At 37.7% G+C, this 19,341-nt stretch overlaps 2 protein-coding genes across 2 annotated transcripts in view; one reads left to right on the forward strand and one right to left on the reverse strand.

The window, feature by feature from the left end:
• Window positions 1–3,174: 3,174 nt before the first annotated feature.
• LOC137282755 (A-kinase anchor protein 14-like) lies at window positions 3,175–8,267 on the reverse strand. Its single transcript, XM_067814541.1, has 5 exons — window positions 8,136–8,267; window positions 7,431–7,691; window positions 6,533–6,712; window positions 6,259–6,311; window positions 3,175–4,529 (listed from the first exon to the last, which is right to left on the reverse strand). The coding sequence occupies exons 2-5, from the start codon at window positions 7,689–7,691 to the stop codon at window positions 4,445–4,447; spliced, it is 579 nt and encodes a 192-aa protein (XP_067670642.1). The 5' UTR covers window positions 8,136–8,267; the 3' UTR covers window positions 3,175–4,444.
• Window positions 8,268–8,384: 117 nt separating this feature from the next.
• Window positions 8,385–19,341, forward strand: part of LOC137281944 (cell division cycle protein 16 homolog) — a 45,899-nt gene continuing 34,942 nt past the window's right edge. The window contains exons 1-6 of the mRNA XM_067813676.1: window positions 8,385–8,505; window positions 10,018–10,072; window positions 11,856–11,953; window positions 12,716–12,754; window positions 13,305–13,430; window positions 16,205–16,364. Coding sequence (XP_067669777.1) covers window positions 8,407–8,505; window positions 10,018–10,072; window positions 11,856–11,953; window positions 12,716–12,754; window positions 13,305–13,430; window positions 16,205–16,364 — 577 coding nt within the window. The 5' untranslated portion in view covers window positions 8,385–8,406. The remainder of the gene's footprint in view (window positions 8,506–10,017; window positions 10,073–11,855; window positions 11,954–12,715; window positions 12,755–13,304; window positions 13,431–16,204; window positions 16,365–19,341) is intronic.

Genomic DNA, 19,341 nt, shown 5'->3' on the forward strand with positions numbered 1-19,341 from the left:
TCAGGATGGATGATATTCTCTCCATGAACTATTCACACTGACAGTTCAACATGAGGTTAACAAGCTTTAGTACCATGGTTTTTTTTAAATATACAAAGATAGAGTGAGATGAATCAGTCTGTCTTCGAGTTTGGTGTAGTCCTGATAATGAAGTATTTCAGACTAAGTCTATGTTATCACTATTCAGGTTTGTTCATGATTCAGACCAAGCTGCGTCCCTGAAAGCATGAAGGCACAATGGAACACCCCAGTCTTTACTGAAACAGTCCGTCATTATTCTTATCCAAAATGGCCAAAAGTCAAGTTCACTGACTCAGCAAAAGCCCCTGTAAGAAACAGGTTAATGATCAAGTATCCAAGCTGGCACTGGGGTAGCACAGTGGTTGAAGCATTGACACATCACACTACGGACCAGGTTCTACTCCCAATATGGGCACAGTGCTTGTAACCCACTGCAGGTGCCCCATGCTATGACATGACTGAAATATTGGATAAAATGACATAAAACTATGCTCACTCACTCATTCTGTCCACGTTGATTATTTTACAGTGTTATCACATGAAGCGTATCAGTACGACCCTCATTTTTGTATCTATGCCGTATATCAGAACGACCTCATGACCATTGATGCTATATAATTTTACCAGCAGTATTATGAGAGAACAGTAAGCCTCTGTAACAACGACACTTGTGATTACAATACATCTTAAATGACCTTCAGGTTAATATGTATACTATACCATACATTCCTAATATAAAATTTCCTAATATATGACATTCCTAATGGACATTCATTGTACAAAATGTTTAGATACTACTCTTATAGAAATGAATAAAGGAACATATCAAAATGCTAGTGTTCCTTTATTTCCAGAGTTTCAGTCGGAGCGATACATACCTTGTGAAGAAAACAGGAAAAGAATAAAGGAACACTTGTCTTTTCATATGCTCTCTTGTTCATTTCCATGAGAATATGCTTATTCCTAACTCTGTATATCTGGAAATCATCAATAATGATATTACGATCATAATGCATGAATGGAAACGGGAGATGGTACATGCTGAGTAAATATATGAATGACTGAGATTAATTAACTACAAGATACACCTACAGAGTAAAATGGTAATCATGCTTAAGTTAGCATCACACAATTTCTGTCCTTACTTTTCTGCAGTCTTGACATATTTCATTTTTTGTCATCCATGTCTTGAATGAAGGAAGGCTTTAAGTGGATGTGGCTTCAGAAAAGCCGGCAAGACATTCCTGCAAAAGTAAACCAAATATAATGTAAGATGCATTCTGGCACAGCTCCCTTTAAACAATTTTCCAGTTTGAACCCGGAAAGTCTGTTGCTGAAAGGGGATGTTCAAAGTATTCCACGTTTGTTATTTTGTAGTGAGACGCCTCATGACTGATGGAGGATCGGCTGCAGAATGTGTCCTTGGTGGATATTGGATCTCTATAAGATGTACATTTTGTATGTTTAGGGAAAGTGGTGTTAATATCTTATTTATATTTGAAAATTGTTTTTGAAGTCATGTTTTTGTTTACTCAGTATTTAGTTGTCTTGGAAAGACATTTATTCATGCAAATTAGTTATATGCCTTCTTTATTTTAACAGTATTACATCATTAATTTCAGCCTGTTTGTTAATGACGTCACCAGTGTTTGCTGTCTGTTCTTTCACTGCACTGTTAATAACATTCTTTGGAATAAATTTTGTACTGAATGATATGTTTTGTTATGTATGTAATTTGATTGATTACCCATGGTGATCCCCCTCTAGTTTAAGTTAACTATGGGCCCTGTAGAATATGGTACAGGGACAGTTTAATAGACACTCTGTTTAAGTACCAGTTGTTCAATAGGGCCCAATGTCTGAGGCACAGCAGTTCGTCCTGATGACCTCCCTTAGATGTGCCAGAATCTTGACATTGAATCAGAGTTCAAATCCTACACTGAAACTTATACTGTGAGTCAGATGTAGTTATCAACACTACTGAGTTGACCATGCCACCATGTGCGCAGAGCCAAAATGGTTTTTGTGTAAAAACATTCATCTAAGGACCTGACACACTAAAATATACGTGTATAATTCAGTTCCAAGTAGCAAAGGATCACAGTTCACTCACTCACTCCAGCCATTTTGATGTGGCCATGTCATTTCAAATGTTCATGGACTAGACATGTAGCATTCTCCATGGGGAAGACTGTGCAATTAGTGTCATCATTACAATCAGTGATTGAAATAATTTTTCAGCTCAACCTGACAGCCAGGCTGGTGGCCCATAAATGGTGCCATCTTGAAAGTTGCCTGCCCACGTTTAAGTAACCCTCTCTTTGATTGGTTCTTATTGAACCATGTGACTGCAGATATCCAATCATAGCGTAGCTTACTGAGCCAGACAGTTTTAGTGTCCTATCTTCACTGGCTGAAGAGTTGTCCATGTATAATTATGGAATATGCTCGTAGCTTTCATTCATCTTTCTTAAATCAAAATATGACATGACAATTAAAATGGAATAATCGTCCTGAGAGCGAACTGAAAGAAGGTCAACCTTAAACATTTCAGCCAGACAATCAGGCTGGTGGAGAGAATTTCCAGGCAGCCCGACTCAAAATTTACCGGCCACAGGCAGTTGGGCAGGCAGTTATTTCGATCACTGATTACAATGCTGGATTTAAATCCTACACCTCAAAAATGAGATCTTTCCTACCACATGTGACACATGGCGATACTGGGGCAGCAAGCAGCAATGATTTTTTCATTCTCATTCTCCCTGGATCTGTGTGCATTCAGTCTTTATTACCATTGAGTGAGGTTCTAGAATGTAAACACCTATCGTTGCCTGAAGAGCGGCATATTTCAAACAAAGTCACATTCATATGGAGATGCAACACTGTGAGCATGTTTCAAGGTGGGGCATCAGAATCTCCCCTGACTCAGCCCACATAACACAGTCACCCTGACGACTACTTTCCATAACTGGCATTAAGTAACTTCACCTGACTTGTGCCATGTGCCACCATTATGTCAATGAAGTTTTTCCAACAACCTACAGTGATGACAACAGTATAGTGTTTGTGAAGACAACAAGCAGCTAGTCGATGTAGGTCAAACAGTCATGTAGACCCCAGTCATCAACACACATCACAACAAATAAAGCAGAATAATGAAATAAACTTCATGTATATTTACACATGTTCAAACAAAACAGTACCCTAATACATATTGTAGTATATGTCACTAAAAAATGTTAAACACATAATCATTTTATCAAAAAATAACATTATCCCAGTCTAACAGGACACAACACAACTTGCTGAAACACATGGATATTTGAAGGAGAGTTTTAGCAATATATTTACAGTCAAGAAGGAACATTAATACTGTCAATAATAATTTATTTCAACCATCATCCATACATCTGAGAAACTGAGGTCCAGTAGTCATATTTACAAAGCATTTTTCACATGATCATTAAGAAACTATGCAAATATCACATACTACCAAGAGAAATGTCCCATGTTATACACTGAAAGATCGGACCACTCCTCCAACACCTCTAAATATCATGATTATACTCAGTAGCTAACACAAATTAACTAAAAACGTCATGCTCAAAAACAATCAAATTTAAGAATGAATTATCACAGATACTGATTTGCGCAACACAGTGATTAACATATTAGCAGTACGGCAACATTTTCACATCATGGAACACAGTATATTGATGTATGGAAATAACATAAACAATCATAACAATATATACTATAACAAGACTATGTAATCTGGAACAAATTACTGAGACCCTCACAGACTGACATCTGAGTGTGTTGACTTACACAAGGAGTTATACAGGTATTATGGCTACCAAGAGCAGGACATCTCTCAGTAAGACTTGGTTTCCTTAGCTGTGATGAATATCTTTTACTCTCAGACATAATTTCTCTTTACACATATCCTAAACACACCCTGATTTTCAATGATAACTATTTTGATTTAGCTTTCTCCGTTTTTGGAGTGTATGTTCACCATTTCTGTGCCAGACATCTTAAGACAAGTTGGAGCATGCGAACTATTCATCATAGTCTGAAAATTGCCACATAAACAACAAAGCATTGATTAAAAACAGTAAGGAAATTCCAAGAACAAATTTCATTTTGTTGTGGCCATATCTGTGAAGAACTGACATATTTCACAAATGAGAAAGTAAAAAGTACAATTCCAGTTTATCACAATTCGTCATGTTATCGCTTGGCTAACAGCAGTTGTGGATATAATGATTAGTATTCTCCTTGGCTCACCAAAGTATTAAGAGTAGTGACAGACTTCTAGTTTGCAAAAGTCTGAATCCCCAAAAACTGTTTGTAGTAAGTTTCTACTGTATTAAAGTGGTCCTGTATATAATGGCTGTACACAGATCTCCAATGTCATGGTTCAAAAAGTTACTGCTGACATCATGATCACCTTGCTTTCAATGATATCCTTCAGCCATTTTTCCCTGAACCGGGACATCCCAGGTCTGAAAATAAATAGATGGTGATCATCAACATAATATGATTACAACAATACCGACAACAGAATTACCACCACCACATTAAACATCACCCTGAAAGCAAAACTCTGCACACCATAACTGAAGCATATGGAGCTTAAAGCCAGGTGAGTGGGTGAGTGTGGTTTTATGCTGCTTTTAGCACTACTCCAGCAAGATCACTGTTGAGGACACCAGGAATGGGCGAATCAAGCCCCTGTCCTGAGGTGAAAAGCTAACACTTTAACCACTCACCTACCCCCTTGAGTCAGGTAAAAAGGTCAAAGGTGGCAAAAAATGAAACAAATTCCATAAAACCATACTTAAAATACATATAAATTGTTTGGGAAACATCTGGTACAGATTTAATGTAGTAAAACTGCTTTGCTATGGGTTGTACTATTTCGTTAAAAGAACCTGTGTCTTCATGTTTTTTAAATAGTACCAGTAAATATCTTTCTCACAAGTAATGTCACAAAGAGAGCTCACTAAAACCAGACTAAGTAATCCATTGTAAATGTTATCAAAATGGGGCAGTAAAAACACTGACAAATCATCTTGATTCAAGAATGAGCATAAATTTACTGCCAAAATACTTAGTGGCTATCTGTCACCATTATAAAGTGCAACTGACAGTCTGTATCTAGACATCACAGCAATCTCGGCACTCCTGGGGGTAAATCAATAGACGTCAACATGGCTGTAAGCTTGCCTAACAACAGTGTTACATTTGCCATAGCAACTCTTTCTTATTATCAATAAAGAAAGATCTGCAGGCAGATTTCATGCGAAACAGGTCACTGAACACATAATTACACTAGATGAAATATATGTAAATTTTAAATGTTTATGTCACTGGGTTTGTTTCAATATGTATAAATGGCTTAAAGTTACTGTTTTTTCAATACTAAACTTCTTCTGAGGAGCATGTACAAGACTATTTAGCTTGAAGTATAAATAATTACTTCCTGACTTCAACTGTACTAAGAAAGACTAAGCAAGTAAGAGTTACCCTGCTTTGAATAGCCATCCATTACTGTGTTATCACAATATGACAGTGTGGAGTCGCCTCATGTTTACTATTGATAATGTTTTCAATATTTTGATACAAGAAGATGAAAAGTGGGAAATAATGTGCTGTGTTCAGATCATTTGTTTTACAAAAGTCTAATCTCAAAGTGTGACATGATTGGATCTGTATGTATGCTTCAAACATTTCTCAAATTCATATCATATTTCCCCACTTACAACATCACAAAACCATACTCTGAGCCCGGAAATAACAAACCCTTCATTTGTAGTTTTCATTGAACATTACAATCCATTTACATATTGAAAATAACAACAGACTCAAATGCTATCCAGTGCAGGTCCTGCTGAAAGCATAAGCTTAGGACATGGTAGGATGTTGGATTGATTGGAGCCTGTTGCAACGGTTTATCAGTACTTCTGTTCTGATAAGAAATGTGTGGGCAGTTATGTCAGTTTTCTAACATGTAATCACTCAACCTCAGTTCGCACAAAGAAATCCAAATCATGCTTGATTGCTTCGTTTCCTCACAGTTCAAGATGAAAATGTTAGACATTATTCTTACAATAAATATGAAGTATCTATAAAGGATCTGCTAAATAAGACATAAATGACTCCTTATTGAAAATCTAATATTTCTTTTAATTTTTCTTGATATGTTTGAATGATATTTTGCTCAATACTTACTTGTGAACAAGACGGTTTGTTTCAAAAACATAGAAAACTTCAACTGGATAATTCTGAAAAAAAAACAGAGAAAATATGAGAGGACAAATGACAGATCCTGACAAAAGAAATGGGTGATGTTAAAGGTTGTTAATGTTATGAATGGTGTTATGATTTGTTTTCTCCTGCTTGATGATTAATGGGATATTCATTGTCGGACCATTCAACAACCACTGATAACATATGCTAATATGAGTGGAAGTTACATTAAAAGGTATTTGATTAGCATGATTACCCTGGGTTTTATCTTGGAGACAACGAATGTGAAATACACTGAAGCTGTTGCACGTGGAATGGGTTTCCTTCTTGTGGGAATACTCCATCGAACACGGAACTGAAAGCGTCTGTCAAACTCATGATCATCTTCACCCATGAAGTCAACACAGTACAGCCAGCTGTTCTCGTACTCCCAGGTCTGTTGACAAGAATAATCACGTCATAAAATCTATGTGTTCAAGCTTTCCTGAAATTATATTTGTCCTAAGGATATCAATATTATTACTTCAAATCATATCGATGAATGAGTAATGTTTCATAAGATCAGAATAAATCTGAGAAACATGTAAGCATCATGTATTAAGATGTATGATGCATATGACACACTGTCACAGTTACATGTGGAGGTTGACTTGACAAAGAATGATTTGGGGCTGATATCAGCATTTGCTTATTATCTTACTGACCTTGGGATCGTGCCAATTTATGCTTGTCAGTGAATGAGTATAGTTTCATGCCACTTTTAGCAATACTGCAACAACATTATGTCGGGGGATGCCAGAAATGGACTTCCCACAGTGTACCAATGTGGGGAATCGAACCCGGGTCTTTCGCATGACAGGTTAATGCTTTAACCACGAAACTAACCCAGAATACCAGTTGTCAGACTTCCATTTTTTGTGGAATCTGTTGTGGCCTAGTGGGTTAGATAGCTGACTTTGCGGGCAATGAGGTGCCTCACTCCAACTCCAAGATTGTTGGTTCGAATCTCTGGATGGCACTCAGACTCAAAAAGTACTAGATACTGTACTTTACTGAAATACTGTCATCCCAAACACAACAAGAGTTATATCTGACCACATTCTAAATGGCATTGTGTATTCTTACTAATGAAGAGCTGTGCAAACATAACAGACCGCAATGAATTCATTTATCTTCTTTTCTGCAGCATCAGGGGAAAATTCTTCTATTGTTAACCATTTGATATTCTCAACTTCATAGTCCTCCTCTCTGATTATTGTGGTCTCTCGAGAAGGAGGCAGCAGATCAGACCTTTGGGAATCGCTGGTTTTCTCCCGCTCAAAGACACCTGTCTCTAATCGTTTCAGTGCATTCTGTATGACTTCGTCCACCATAGATTTGGCCTCACCGGCATATTCATCACCTGGCTCAGACATCTGTAATTGTGGTCATAAACGTTGGATTGTAGTGTGTGGATTATTTTCCTTTACAATATGAGATCTACAGCCTTACAAAAAGGTAATAAATCTCAAGAATACTCCTCATCTGCGTTTGCTTTGTGGAACTGTGGTTGGTATTTTAATCATTTTGTTGTTATTGTTTTTCAAAATATTCATCATTATTCACTGAGGTTATTTGTTGGAAGCTCAATGATAGACAGTGCTGTCAAACAAATTACAACGAAAGACATGTGTCCTGACCGCTCCTCAGACCTGAGAAACAATGACAATGTTTGACATTATCTGTATCCGGTAAAACAGGAGAAGTACAGAAAAGAAACCTGAGAACAACACGATTTAGCATTTCTGTTACAAAGCCGTAATGTAGAGATACATGTAAAACGATATGAGGAGAGGTGGCATCTGGATCAAACTACATACCTTTCCTATATCGTGGTTTCCAATATCAAAACGATAAACGGTTACAAAATCCAAGTTAAGCTGTATTGTATTTACATCATGTAAGCCGCCATTTTGTACACTATACTGTTGCTATGCCAAACATCGACCAATAGAAAACCTTTGTACAAAGAGTAATAGTCAACCCGTTAAACATTGGCCATCCGGTTCTATTAATATCCAATGAGATTAATTGTTAGTAAGGCGAACGGTAGATCCATTTTCATTGGATAAATACATAGTTCTTTCAAAGATGGCGGGGGAAATTGAAGGAAGTGCTCCTCAAACATCTGCCGAAACCAAAATAAACCTTGTAAGGTTGAGAGAACGAGTGAGGAGTTACATTGATAAGGTAACAAGTACCTGAAATAGACATGCACCACCAACGTAGTTATCGACGTTGCTTTACTGAGGTGGAGACAGTTGACATAGGATCACAAATCTATCACTGGCATGATGTTTTCGAAAATGTGATGTTAACGCTACACAGCAAGAGAAATGATTGTATAGTAATAGTTAAAGAAATAGATATTCAGCACCTTGGGACAACATTTGGCTAGAGTGCAGTTTACCGGGCGCGCGACCCGGGACTGCTCAGCGCTCGCTAATGAGCGCGCTATAGTAATACTGAACTGTCTCACTTTAACGCGCTGATGTATCCTTAGGGTTAGGGACCCCCCCCCCCCCCCCCCCCTTCTAGATCCTTAGGGTTAGGGACCCCCCTTCTAGATCCTTAGGGTTAGGGACCCCCTCTTCTAGATCCTTAGGGTTAGTGAGTAAAGGTTAGGATTGGCTTACCTTAGATGCGATTATATCCATATATCCATCCACGAATCGAATATATCATATCATTGGCTGCACAACACCTTGAAAACAATGCCTAGGTGTGGCTTCTCGCTTTGATGAATGGGTAGGCGGGGCCTAGTTCTGCGCATGCGCAGTAAATGAAAACAAACCATAATAGTTTGTTTTCATTCACTGCGCATGCGCAGAGCTGGTGGGGTAATGACCCGTTAAACGAGCACTAACTACCTGTGATCGCACCGGTGGTCCCGAGGTAGCGTGTGCGCTAATTAGTCTAATTAGCCAGTTGGAATCCCACGACTCCTGCTGAGAGCGTTCGAGCCCCGCCAGCACAGCGAAAAAAATCTGAAAAAGCGCGCCCGGTAAAGTGCACTACTCCCATATATTTGTACATGTTTTCAGTGTTATATCTGATTCTGTATATATTTGTACATGTTTTCAGTGTTATATCTGATTCTGTATATATTTGTACATGTTTTCAGTGTTATATCTGATTCTGTATATATTTGTACATGTTTTCAGTGTTATGTCTGTATATGGCTGGACTAATGTGCAGCTAAGGATGGTACTTTTTACTGAAAAGACCACTTAATTGGAAAGTAAATGTTAAATAGTCTGTTCAGTATTAATTGTACAACACAGCTTAGAGATTGTTCTAATCTTGTATTTTTTAATGGTTTTTCTATGGATTCAAAACATGTTTCCACAATGAAGCATATGATTCAGAACATGTTTCCATAATGAAGCATGGTTTTATGGATAACAACTCCTTGTTTAATATATAGAGCAGATGTAGATTCTAACACTAATATCAGGTCATTGTTTTCTCTCCAGTCTAATGTGTAGAAGAAAGTTCAACCATGTTGTAATAGTGACTTATTTTCATTATTATCATACTCTACTTATGTTATGCTGAGTTCCAGCCAGGCTGCTCACACTTACAGGCACCATTGTGGTGCTTTTTCAGTCAGTGCATTATTTAGTTTTGATAGATGGTTTTCGGGATTTAAGCTTATTCATTCTTATTCATTCTGATCTTAGTGAAAATTTTGTTTTTCAGCACCACTATGATTCAGCATTGTTTTGGGCAGATAAGCTTGTATCACTGTCTGGAGGTATGTAATTAACTTTTTTTGTCATTTAGTACATAATCTTGTTAATGCATGTATTTCCAACTTCATGTTATAAAGTGTTGTTGGAGGTAAAGGAGCATCAGGCCTGAAAGAGGAGTGTCAAATACACTGGGTGGGAATGCAGTTTATCACAGACAGACCCGTGAAGGTCCCGGGGTAGAATAGGCCTTCAGCAACCCATGCTTGTCATAAAAGGCGACTGTGCTTGTCGTAAGAGGCGACTAACGGGAACGGGTGGTCAGGCTCGCTGACTTGGTTGACGCATGTCATCGGTTCCCAAATTGCGCAGATCGATGCTCATGTTGTTGGTCACTGGATTGTCTGGTCCAGACTCGATTATTTACAGACCACCGCCATATAGCTGTAATATTGCTGAGTGCGGCGTAAAACTAAACTCACTCACTCACTCACTATCACAGACATGTTGCATATCACAGACATCAGGACACCTTGTTTTCTGAGAGATATGACGAAGATTGCTTTGGAGTTGATTGTCTTCAAAATTGTCTACATTTAATTTATGTATCCAACGTAATCAGCTTCAAAGGTTTGTGGAGAATGTGGCTTTATACTACAATTGATGATACAAAAAGTAGTTACTTAGACTAGGTTATAGTGGGTATGGTTGAACTGAACCAACAGGAGAGAGAAAATGTGTCCAGAACTGATTGCTGTTGTAGTCTTTGTAACATATGCTACATAGATGTGTTATGTCATGCTCTATATTCCATTACTGATGAATATTGCAACTTAGCATGTGGCTTATATGTAAAGAATTAATGTTGTTAAAACAGTTTTTGTTAAAACATCTAATGCAGGGGGATATAGTCGAAGCCTCATCCTTCTTTAATCATTTTGTTTCCGGACTTAAAACTGTTCAGTATTTTCCAAACAAAATTGGCAGATACATCAAACAGAACCTAAGGTGGTGCCTTTTGTTATTTACAGGTTTTGCAATATTTATTTTTCTCAGTTTCTATGGAAACATTTTAGACTTAAAGGGAGGGGTGGCTTTCATTTCTGGAGCTTAACTAAAAAAACAATCAATATTTTTTGCAAAACTTGGCTGATATGCAAGCCAGATCCCAAAGTGGTGCCTTTTGCTATTTACAGATCTGTCATATATGTTATTCTCGGTCTCCATTTCTCAAAAGGGAGGAGTGGGGTTTCCTTTCCATAGCACAATTGAAAAAACGCTCAATATCTATCAGAAGGACTTGGCAGGTATTTGAGACACATCTTGAAGTGGTGCCTTTTGCTATGTAGAGAATTTTTGTCATTATTATTTTTTCTCGGTTTCCAATGATTCAGATTTTCAGAGCACAACTTAAAAACCTTAAAATATCTTTCCACAAAACTTAGTAGATATGTGAGGCAGATCCCAGAGTGTTGCCTTTTGCTGTTTACAGATTTTTGGCATTTTCACTTCATTTATATTTTTCATGATTTACATGGAAATGATTTTTTTTTAAATCAAGTTAAACCTTAGTAACTGTCAGATAATTTGTTCTTTCAGATATGTGGTGTCGGGGTGGTTTGTCATCTACTGATGACTCTTGTTTATTCTTGTGGAACATTGAAATTACTTACAGGAGCTTATAATTTCCTTTTCACTGTATACATGGTATAGTATAGTTGAGTTGAATTTAACACCCTCTTGGGCATGCTCGAATATCTCAGATATCAGTACACAAGCTGTCTTTGAAAAAGTTGATTTGTTTTCTTAAAACCGATTTCAGAGTATATTTATGTTTTCTGTTGGCAGGTTCTGTGGAAGATGTATATTGGTATGCTCAGACACTATATCTCACAGGTCAGTACCACCGTGCCTCACATCTACTGCGGAACAAGAAGTTAGACAAGGTGGGTTGTCTCCCTTTATGATATGTTTAGCGTAATATTGAAACATAGGCAGTATCAACAAATGAAATGTTTTAATCAGATTAATATGTCTCTCTGTCAATATCCGACATACTCAGATTTGACTCAAGCGTTCAAGTGGCGCTTTCTGACAACACTTACCAGGGAGATTTGATAATGCGTGGTACTGGAGATATGTCATCACTAACAAAAGAAATTCTGATTTTATAGATAGTTAGAAACAAGAGAAACTATTGGTGTAAAACTTAACCTTGAACCATAATTAGACCAATGAAGATTCAAACCAACTGGTTCCTAGTGTGCCAAGGGAACAAAACTTAGTGCAGGTGAAAATAATTAAAAACAAAATTTATGGCAATTGAAATGAATAAAAAAAGACTTCCAAAGAAGTCTGTGTTTTATCTCTGTAATCTCTGATCAGCCTTTTCAGAAATCATTCAACTGGCACTTACAGACTTCACCTGGCTCATAGGCATGTGAATTCAGCAGTATATAGCAATACTGAACATATCTGTGTGGAATGTGTTAGGCATTACATGATTTGAACCATGGAGCAGCGTTATCAACATTATCACAGTGATTTATACAATGTTCGTGTCTGAAATGCTTATTAAAAGCTTGATGGTACAATATTTTTGTCAGAAATGCTTAGTCAAAGTTTAATCATACTTTTGTATTTGATAAATACTTTGAATTGCACAATGATTCAGCATGTCATTTGGTAAGCCGACATTTTCATTTCAGACACATCCATCATGTAGATATCTTGCTGCGAAATGTCATGTAAGTACATGGTTTGAATTGTACAAAACTAGTTTACACTAAAAGTAGGCAAAAACAAAAGCAAACTCAGCTGGATATGGTGTTAGTCCAGTCAGAACTTGGATTATTGCTTTGTTTCTTATCAGAGTTCTAAATGAGTGTTTACTCACAATGATAACATAATATCATTTAGAAAGTGGTCAGATGTAACATGTCGTATTTGGGATTATACTTTCTTAGTAAAGTACAAATTCTAGTACTTTTTTATTAGTGTGCTGTCAATAAGGTGCCTGACTGAGGGTGTGGGTTCGATTCCAAAAATACTACTAGAATTTGTACTTTACTAAGAAAGTGTAATCCCAGATGTGATATGTGTTATATTTACTTGCAAGTTATTCACTTGTATTAAGGGTTTTCTTTGGATATTTATGCTTCCTTTAGCCCCTGTCATTGTCATCTCACACCAACAATATCTCCCTTGGAACACATTTTTGGATGATAAACAGTTTGTCACTGTTTGGGTCCAGAAACCGGGTGTGAGACTGAAAACATTCTGTGATTCCTGTTTCAGTATGAGTGCCGGGAGTGGCAAGAGGCACTCAACATCCTCGACATGGTGGATAATACTCACTCACTCAACACAGCACCACCTAAGTTCAACCTTACAGATGTTGAGTCTAACCTTCTTATCAAAGATGTACGTACAAATTCTGTCTTAAATGTTATATAATTAGGTAAATAAGTAGTTGTTCTATACTCAACTCCAAAAGAAACATGATACTGATACTTGGTTGTCATTTCCAGTGTGTTGATAATATTTGACAGTTGCATTTTTTGACATAAAGAGTACAGATTATGGTTGTATGGATGTCTTATGCAGGCCTTCCATAGACCAAAATCCTCCTTTTTGCTGCCATTTCTGTCACTGCATCATGTCTTTTCATATTAATCCTGTCCTTGGCAAAACCTTTAACCACTATACCCAAACACAACCAGTGTCGCCCCCAATATCACATTCCCCGTGTCATTACCTACATGTTCATGTGAACATGTCATATTCACATGTACCATGTGTGATTCAGGAGAACCTAAATGTATCGTTTGTAGAAATGCCACAACTGAATAATGATGTTGATTACGGGTGCTAGGGATGCTTGATGCCGGCATGAGAGTCGCTAATGTTGCACAAGAATTTGCTATTCATTGTGCAACCATCTACAGACTTCTGGAATGCCATAACCAATCCTATACCATACAGTGACGACCCACAGACAGGATTGTTACATTGTGAGCTCCCATTTACGTAGCAGATTCCTTTAAGCCATGACAACAGCCAATCAAACTACTGGTGTCCACAGTCGGTTCTGTGGTTACAATACATAGACGTCTAAGGGCAAAGGCACTGCACTGTCATCGGCCTTATGTTGGTCCGTGTGTTTTGGAAACTGATCTTTGGGGAGGGTCTTCCATTATGATCCGGAGAGGAATCAATCGGGTCTGGCAAGTACAAGATGTCATCTTCCAAAGCAGCGGTTTTGGTCGTGGAAGAGGTGTGCCTGCACAAGGTTAAGTGGATGAGGTGTTGCGGCTTGTTGTCCCGTTTTTAGCTACCAGACCTCAGTTGGTTCTCCAGCAGGACAATGCGAGAACACACACCGTCAGACTCACCCAACAATTCCTTACTGTCAATAATATCCAGACGATGAACTGGCCAGCTCTTGTAAATAGGCCAGACCTCAACCCTGTGGAACACCTGCGGGACGAGAGTGACAGATGTCTACGTCAGAGACCACCTGATCCATGTGAGCTTGGACAGTCAGTTTTAGATGTGTACAACAGCATCCCCTGTGTATTCATTAGGCAACTGTTCAAGGCCATGAGGAGACATTTGGCTGTTGTCAAAAATAATGGCAGCCATACTCGATACTGACAGTTTTTCATGACATGATAACATGACAATGTGTAACACATTGGTAACAGGCAATGACAATGTGGTAACAGGCATTCAGTCTAACATCCAGGTTATCACTGTTGAATGTTAGTAAAAAACTTTTGAAAAGCCATATCAGTTTTTGTTTATTGTATTTGCTTTGGAAGTAGAGGGATGTGTTAGCCATCACGACCACAAGTTACTGGTACCTTGTTTTATATGAGACTGGTCGTCATGTTTCTTTTGGAGTTGAGTATACATTTAGTAAAAAGATGTCTGGAGGATATTACATCATCTAGCAAGCTTGAGCAGGAGCTGGTTCATCTGATGTCCGTGAAGATCCAGATCTGAATTGGCTATTGCACGTGCCGTGAGAGGCAACTACTGGGATTAGATTTACTGACAAGGTTGACACATGTCATCGTAACCCCAATGTGCAGTCTGAGTAAACTCAGCCTTAGTACTTTTCGTTTACTGTCAACTGCTGAGTCTAACAAAACCTTATGAGAGATCGCGTCAGTTAATCTTTGAGATTGACTAATCGGAACACAGATTACCCATTTGCGAAAGTGGACGTTCGCACATGCCTTTTGAACTTGTTATCTCAGAAAGCTTTGTACCTGAACGATTCTGAATGCTATTTAGTGTATGATCGCTTCCAGCTGATGTGCATGGCACATGTTACAACCATGACAACGGTAAGTACACAGTCACTGAAAATACTGTTTTTTGGCAAAATTCAAGGATGTCATCTTGCAGAAATATTAGCAGATGGTAACCATGTCAACAGAAACCCCAAAGCATATATACTGCAGGTCAAAAACTGTGCTGATTTTTATTTGTGATGAGATCTGTGTCAGTGACCTGAATATTTTGTAAGTCCCTCCAATCCCTTAGTAGTAGTCGTTGTCTGATTGGCTAAATCTATTTAACCATCTCTCGTTTGATTGGACAGTCATAGGTAGCTCAAAGGTTACCCGACGCGACCTTCTACCAGGGGTTGTTACACTCAGTGGTGGAGTGTAACGAATAACACTGAGACTAAGTTGACTTAGACTGCCCCAATGTGTAGATTGCTACTCGTGACGTCAGTTACCCAGACCTTCGTCATGTTAAAGCAATGTTAGCTACTTCAGCAATAACCAACATCTCAAAATTTGAGGAAACACATATTTCTTTCACTGAAACATATCACCTGAGTGTTATTTTGTATGAAGAAAACACTGAGAACATTTGTGAAAACACAGCACTAGAATAACGTGTTGAATAGCCACAAATGACTATCCATCACCTTAACACAAATGGTGCGTTCACATGAATGTTGTCAGTATATTGGTTCTCCTTGATCTCTCTGTCCATCATATATATTATATATGATAAGGTTCATTCAGTACATGAGAATGAAATTATGGGTATCATCCAAATCATTTTTCCAGCATATTCAGTTTGTAATATTACAGAATAATAGATACATAGATAACCGTAAGATCAAGATGATTGGACTTAAAAATTGCATAAGAGTGTCCATTTTTTGTTGCCAGTCAGAGAACTCTGTGAACCTGCTCCGAGGTAAAATCTATGAAGCAATGGATAACCGACAACAGGCAGCAGTATGCTTCCAGGAGGCACTGAAGCAAGATGTCTACTGCTACGAAGCATTCGACCTCCTAGTCAACCATCACATGCTGACAGCAGAGGAAGGTAGGAGTTATCTCCCTTCCATCTTTGTTACAGCTTTTGATTTCACTCTTGAAAATGACAGTGTCTTATAAATCATTTTGTCTGCGTGAGAATGTTGATATGATATAGTCTGCCAATCTATTTCCCTGCACATGTCAAAGTGGGGCTGTCGAGTAAGTCTTGTGCTGGCCGGTGTGCATAAAGAAAGGTGTCTAAATGGCTTGGGGATTGTTCAGTTTGGCATTATCACTGACAAACCAGTGATTTAATATGTACATACTTCTAGGACAGGATTTGTAAAACAGTAGTGGCCAGTTTGATGTCATGTACAGTGGAAGTTGTAAAACTGGCAGTTGTCAAATCTGGCAAGTTGACAACACCAGCATAAAATGTCAAATGGCTAGTGCATGTGCTAGTGGCATATGGGTTTATACAGTAATCAGTGCTGTCTAATCTTGTGTGGGTGAAGCAGTCAGCCAGATGTGTATTGTCCCCAATTAATCCTGCGTTAAAACTGCATGGTTGCCAAGAAAGTTGATTTATTCATAGTTTGGTACGAGTATATTTGTAATGTAGATAGTGATTTGACACATTTTATTGTCAATGTGTGCAGTAATTAAGAGATGCAAAAATATATGCTGTGATAATCAGAACACTGCTGTTTTTCATCAGGCAGCCTTAGTGATTTACACGGTATCCAAACAGAAGCTAGCCGTAACCAATCTTGTTAACCAACTATGTAAACTCATTAACTGTTGACTCATTAATACGGTGCTTCACTCTCTGAATCTGGACATTAATTAGCTTCTGAGGTGAACGTGTCATTAGTTTGTGATCTTAATCAGTTAATTGGTCTCACTTGTATGTTCACTGTCCTTTCAACAACAAAGCGTGGATGACATCAGACATGTTTTGCGATTGGCTGAGATCTTTAGACAGATGCTATCACATGGTCAACACATGATCTCACTTTGTGACAACGCTGCCAGTCACAAGTGCGCTAATGTCATACTGACCAATGTCAAAGTTTATTTCCTGCCTCCCAAAACCACTTTGTACGTTGATTGATTGTTATGTAAGAAGTTTTTATGTTTGATTGTTATATAAATATCGAAGATTTTATGTAGTGATGTACATAATCATGATAATGGTTCAATTCAGTAATCCGTATGTTTCACTATTCAAACGTTTTTGATGAAAAATGGAAGCATTCTTATTATCACGACCTGACTGTGTTGCCTGGTTTTATCTTCATCTTGTCACCATGGTTACCTTGTTGGTGCTGCGTACAAAGACGAAGCAGGAACTTTCTTATGACTTGGTGAAATTTTGAAATGTTCTAATCAGGCCAAAATGAGTTATCAGTGCTGTAGTAGTAGTGTTAGTTAAAAAAGAGTGAATGATACATATTTCTTCAAGCAGATAAAATCTGTCAAAGATCTTTTGGTATTGTTTCACTATCCATTATAGTGTATCTTCCAAAATTATTTTTTGACTTGGTTTATGTATTTTCTACAACACATCCAGCAGATTGCGAAATAGAAATGGAGTAACCTCCCTTGTCTCAAGCAATAATCATCCAGTAGGTATAGACATCTAAGGCACTGGTACTGTACTTGAATGATATAGTCACTGTAGATTTTAGACTGTAGGAATCTGACTGTATATTGGATCACTAGTTTAATGAATCCTATCACACATGTATGGCTCCTTGACATTTAAACGAAGACCCATTTTTCCCTTTCTAAACGTTAACTGAAAATTATAAACAGTGTATCCTTGTTCAGAGAACTTTTTGGAGATGAATGTGCTGTGAACTGATCTATATTATCAACCGGAAAGTAAAGGAGCAAATTCAAAAACTGTTTTCATTTCAACAAAATTGGTAATATTCAGATCTATAAAGAATGTTGAGGAAGACATAGGTACCATTACTAGCAACACTAAGCTCTAAAAACCGTTGTTTTTCTGATAACCTGCACACAGCTTTAGGCTATGTGTTTTTTGTAAATCAGATAGCTGGTAGTGTAAAATGAAAGACCACATGTTGATGGCTGTACTTAAAAAAATAAGTGTACGGAGGAAATGATCTCTTTAATATTACCTTCAGAACAAAACATATAAAACGGTGTATATAATGTGTCTTACTTGTGGTTGTTGTGGAGGCTTTACCGTCCGAGAAACAGTGTTGGCGCCTGCCTTCATAACAGATGTTGTGATTCGTGTATACCCTCAGTCCATTCCAAAACAAGGCGTATCCATTAAGAGTTGGCTAAGGGCATCCATCGTTAATTCTTTGTTTCTCATCACCTGACTGCTCCAAGAATGGGGCGGGCGGGGGAAAATGAAAAAAGGGCCCCAAAAATGTGTATGTTCACTGATAGGGAGCTTGGTTACTGTGAGGATGGATTCTTTTTAATTTTTGCGACTGAAACTGTATGATTTCTGACAGAGTCTTTATAATGATATGCATTATGATAAGATAAAATTGAAATTTTAGCTTTGGTTTGTGGTATCAAAGGCTGTAATATTTTCGACTCTGCATATATCATCTTGCTACAATATAGCAACAGCATAGACATCAGTTTTATCATAATTTGCAATGAAAGTCATTTTGATGATAAAGATGAGTATAACATCAAGATTATCAAATCTCAAAAAAAAGTAATTATTATGAAGTTTTTCAGTGGCCCAAATGAACTAGTAACACAATAAGATGATTTATGATATTTATATATTATTAACTCAAGGGACATTTTGTGTGTATCATGTACGGTTCTCTAGTCTATAAAACATTTTAATGAGTACCTGCCTGTGATTGAAAGTCACAATACCATTATCTCTCAAAACGTAACACATACGAATAGATAGAACAAACCTCCATTCACAATGGCATCATGCTGAACCCACATTGTCTGTACAAAGCAAATATTTTCAGAAGAAGACACTGAAGTCAATATTGATGATGATGATGATGATGATGATTATGATGATTGTG

Source organism: Haliotis asinina, chromosome 4 (assembly GCF_037392515.1).
Source record: "Haliotis asinina isolate JCU_RB_2024 chromosome 4, JCU_Hal_asi_v2, whole genome shotgun sequence".
Taxonomy (NCBI): Eukaryota; Metazoa; Mollusca; class Gastropoda; order Lepetellida; family Haliotidae; genus Haliotis; species Haliotis asinina.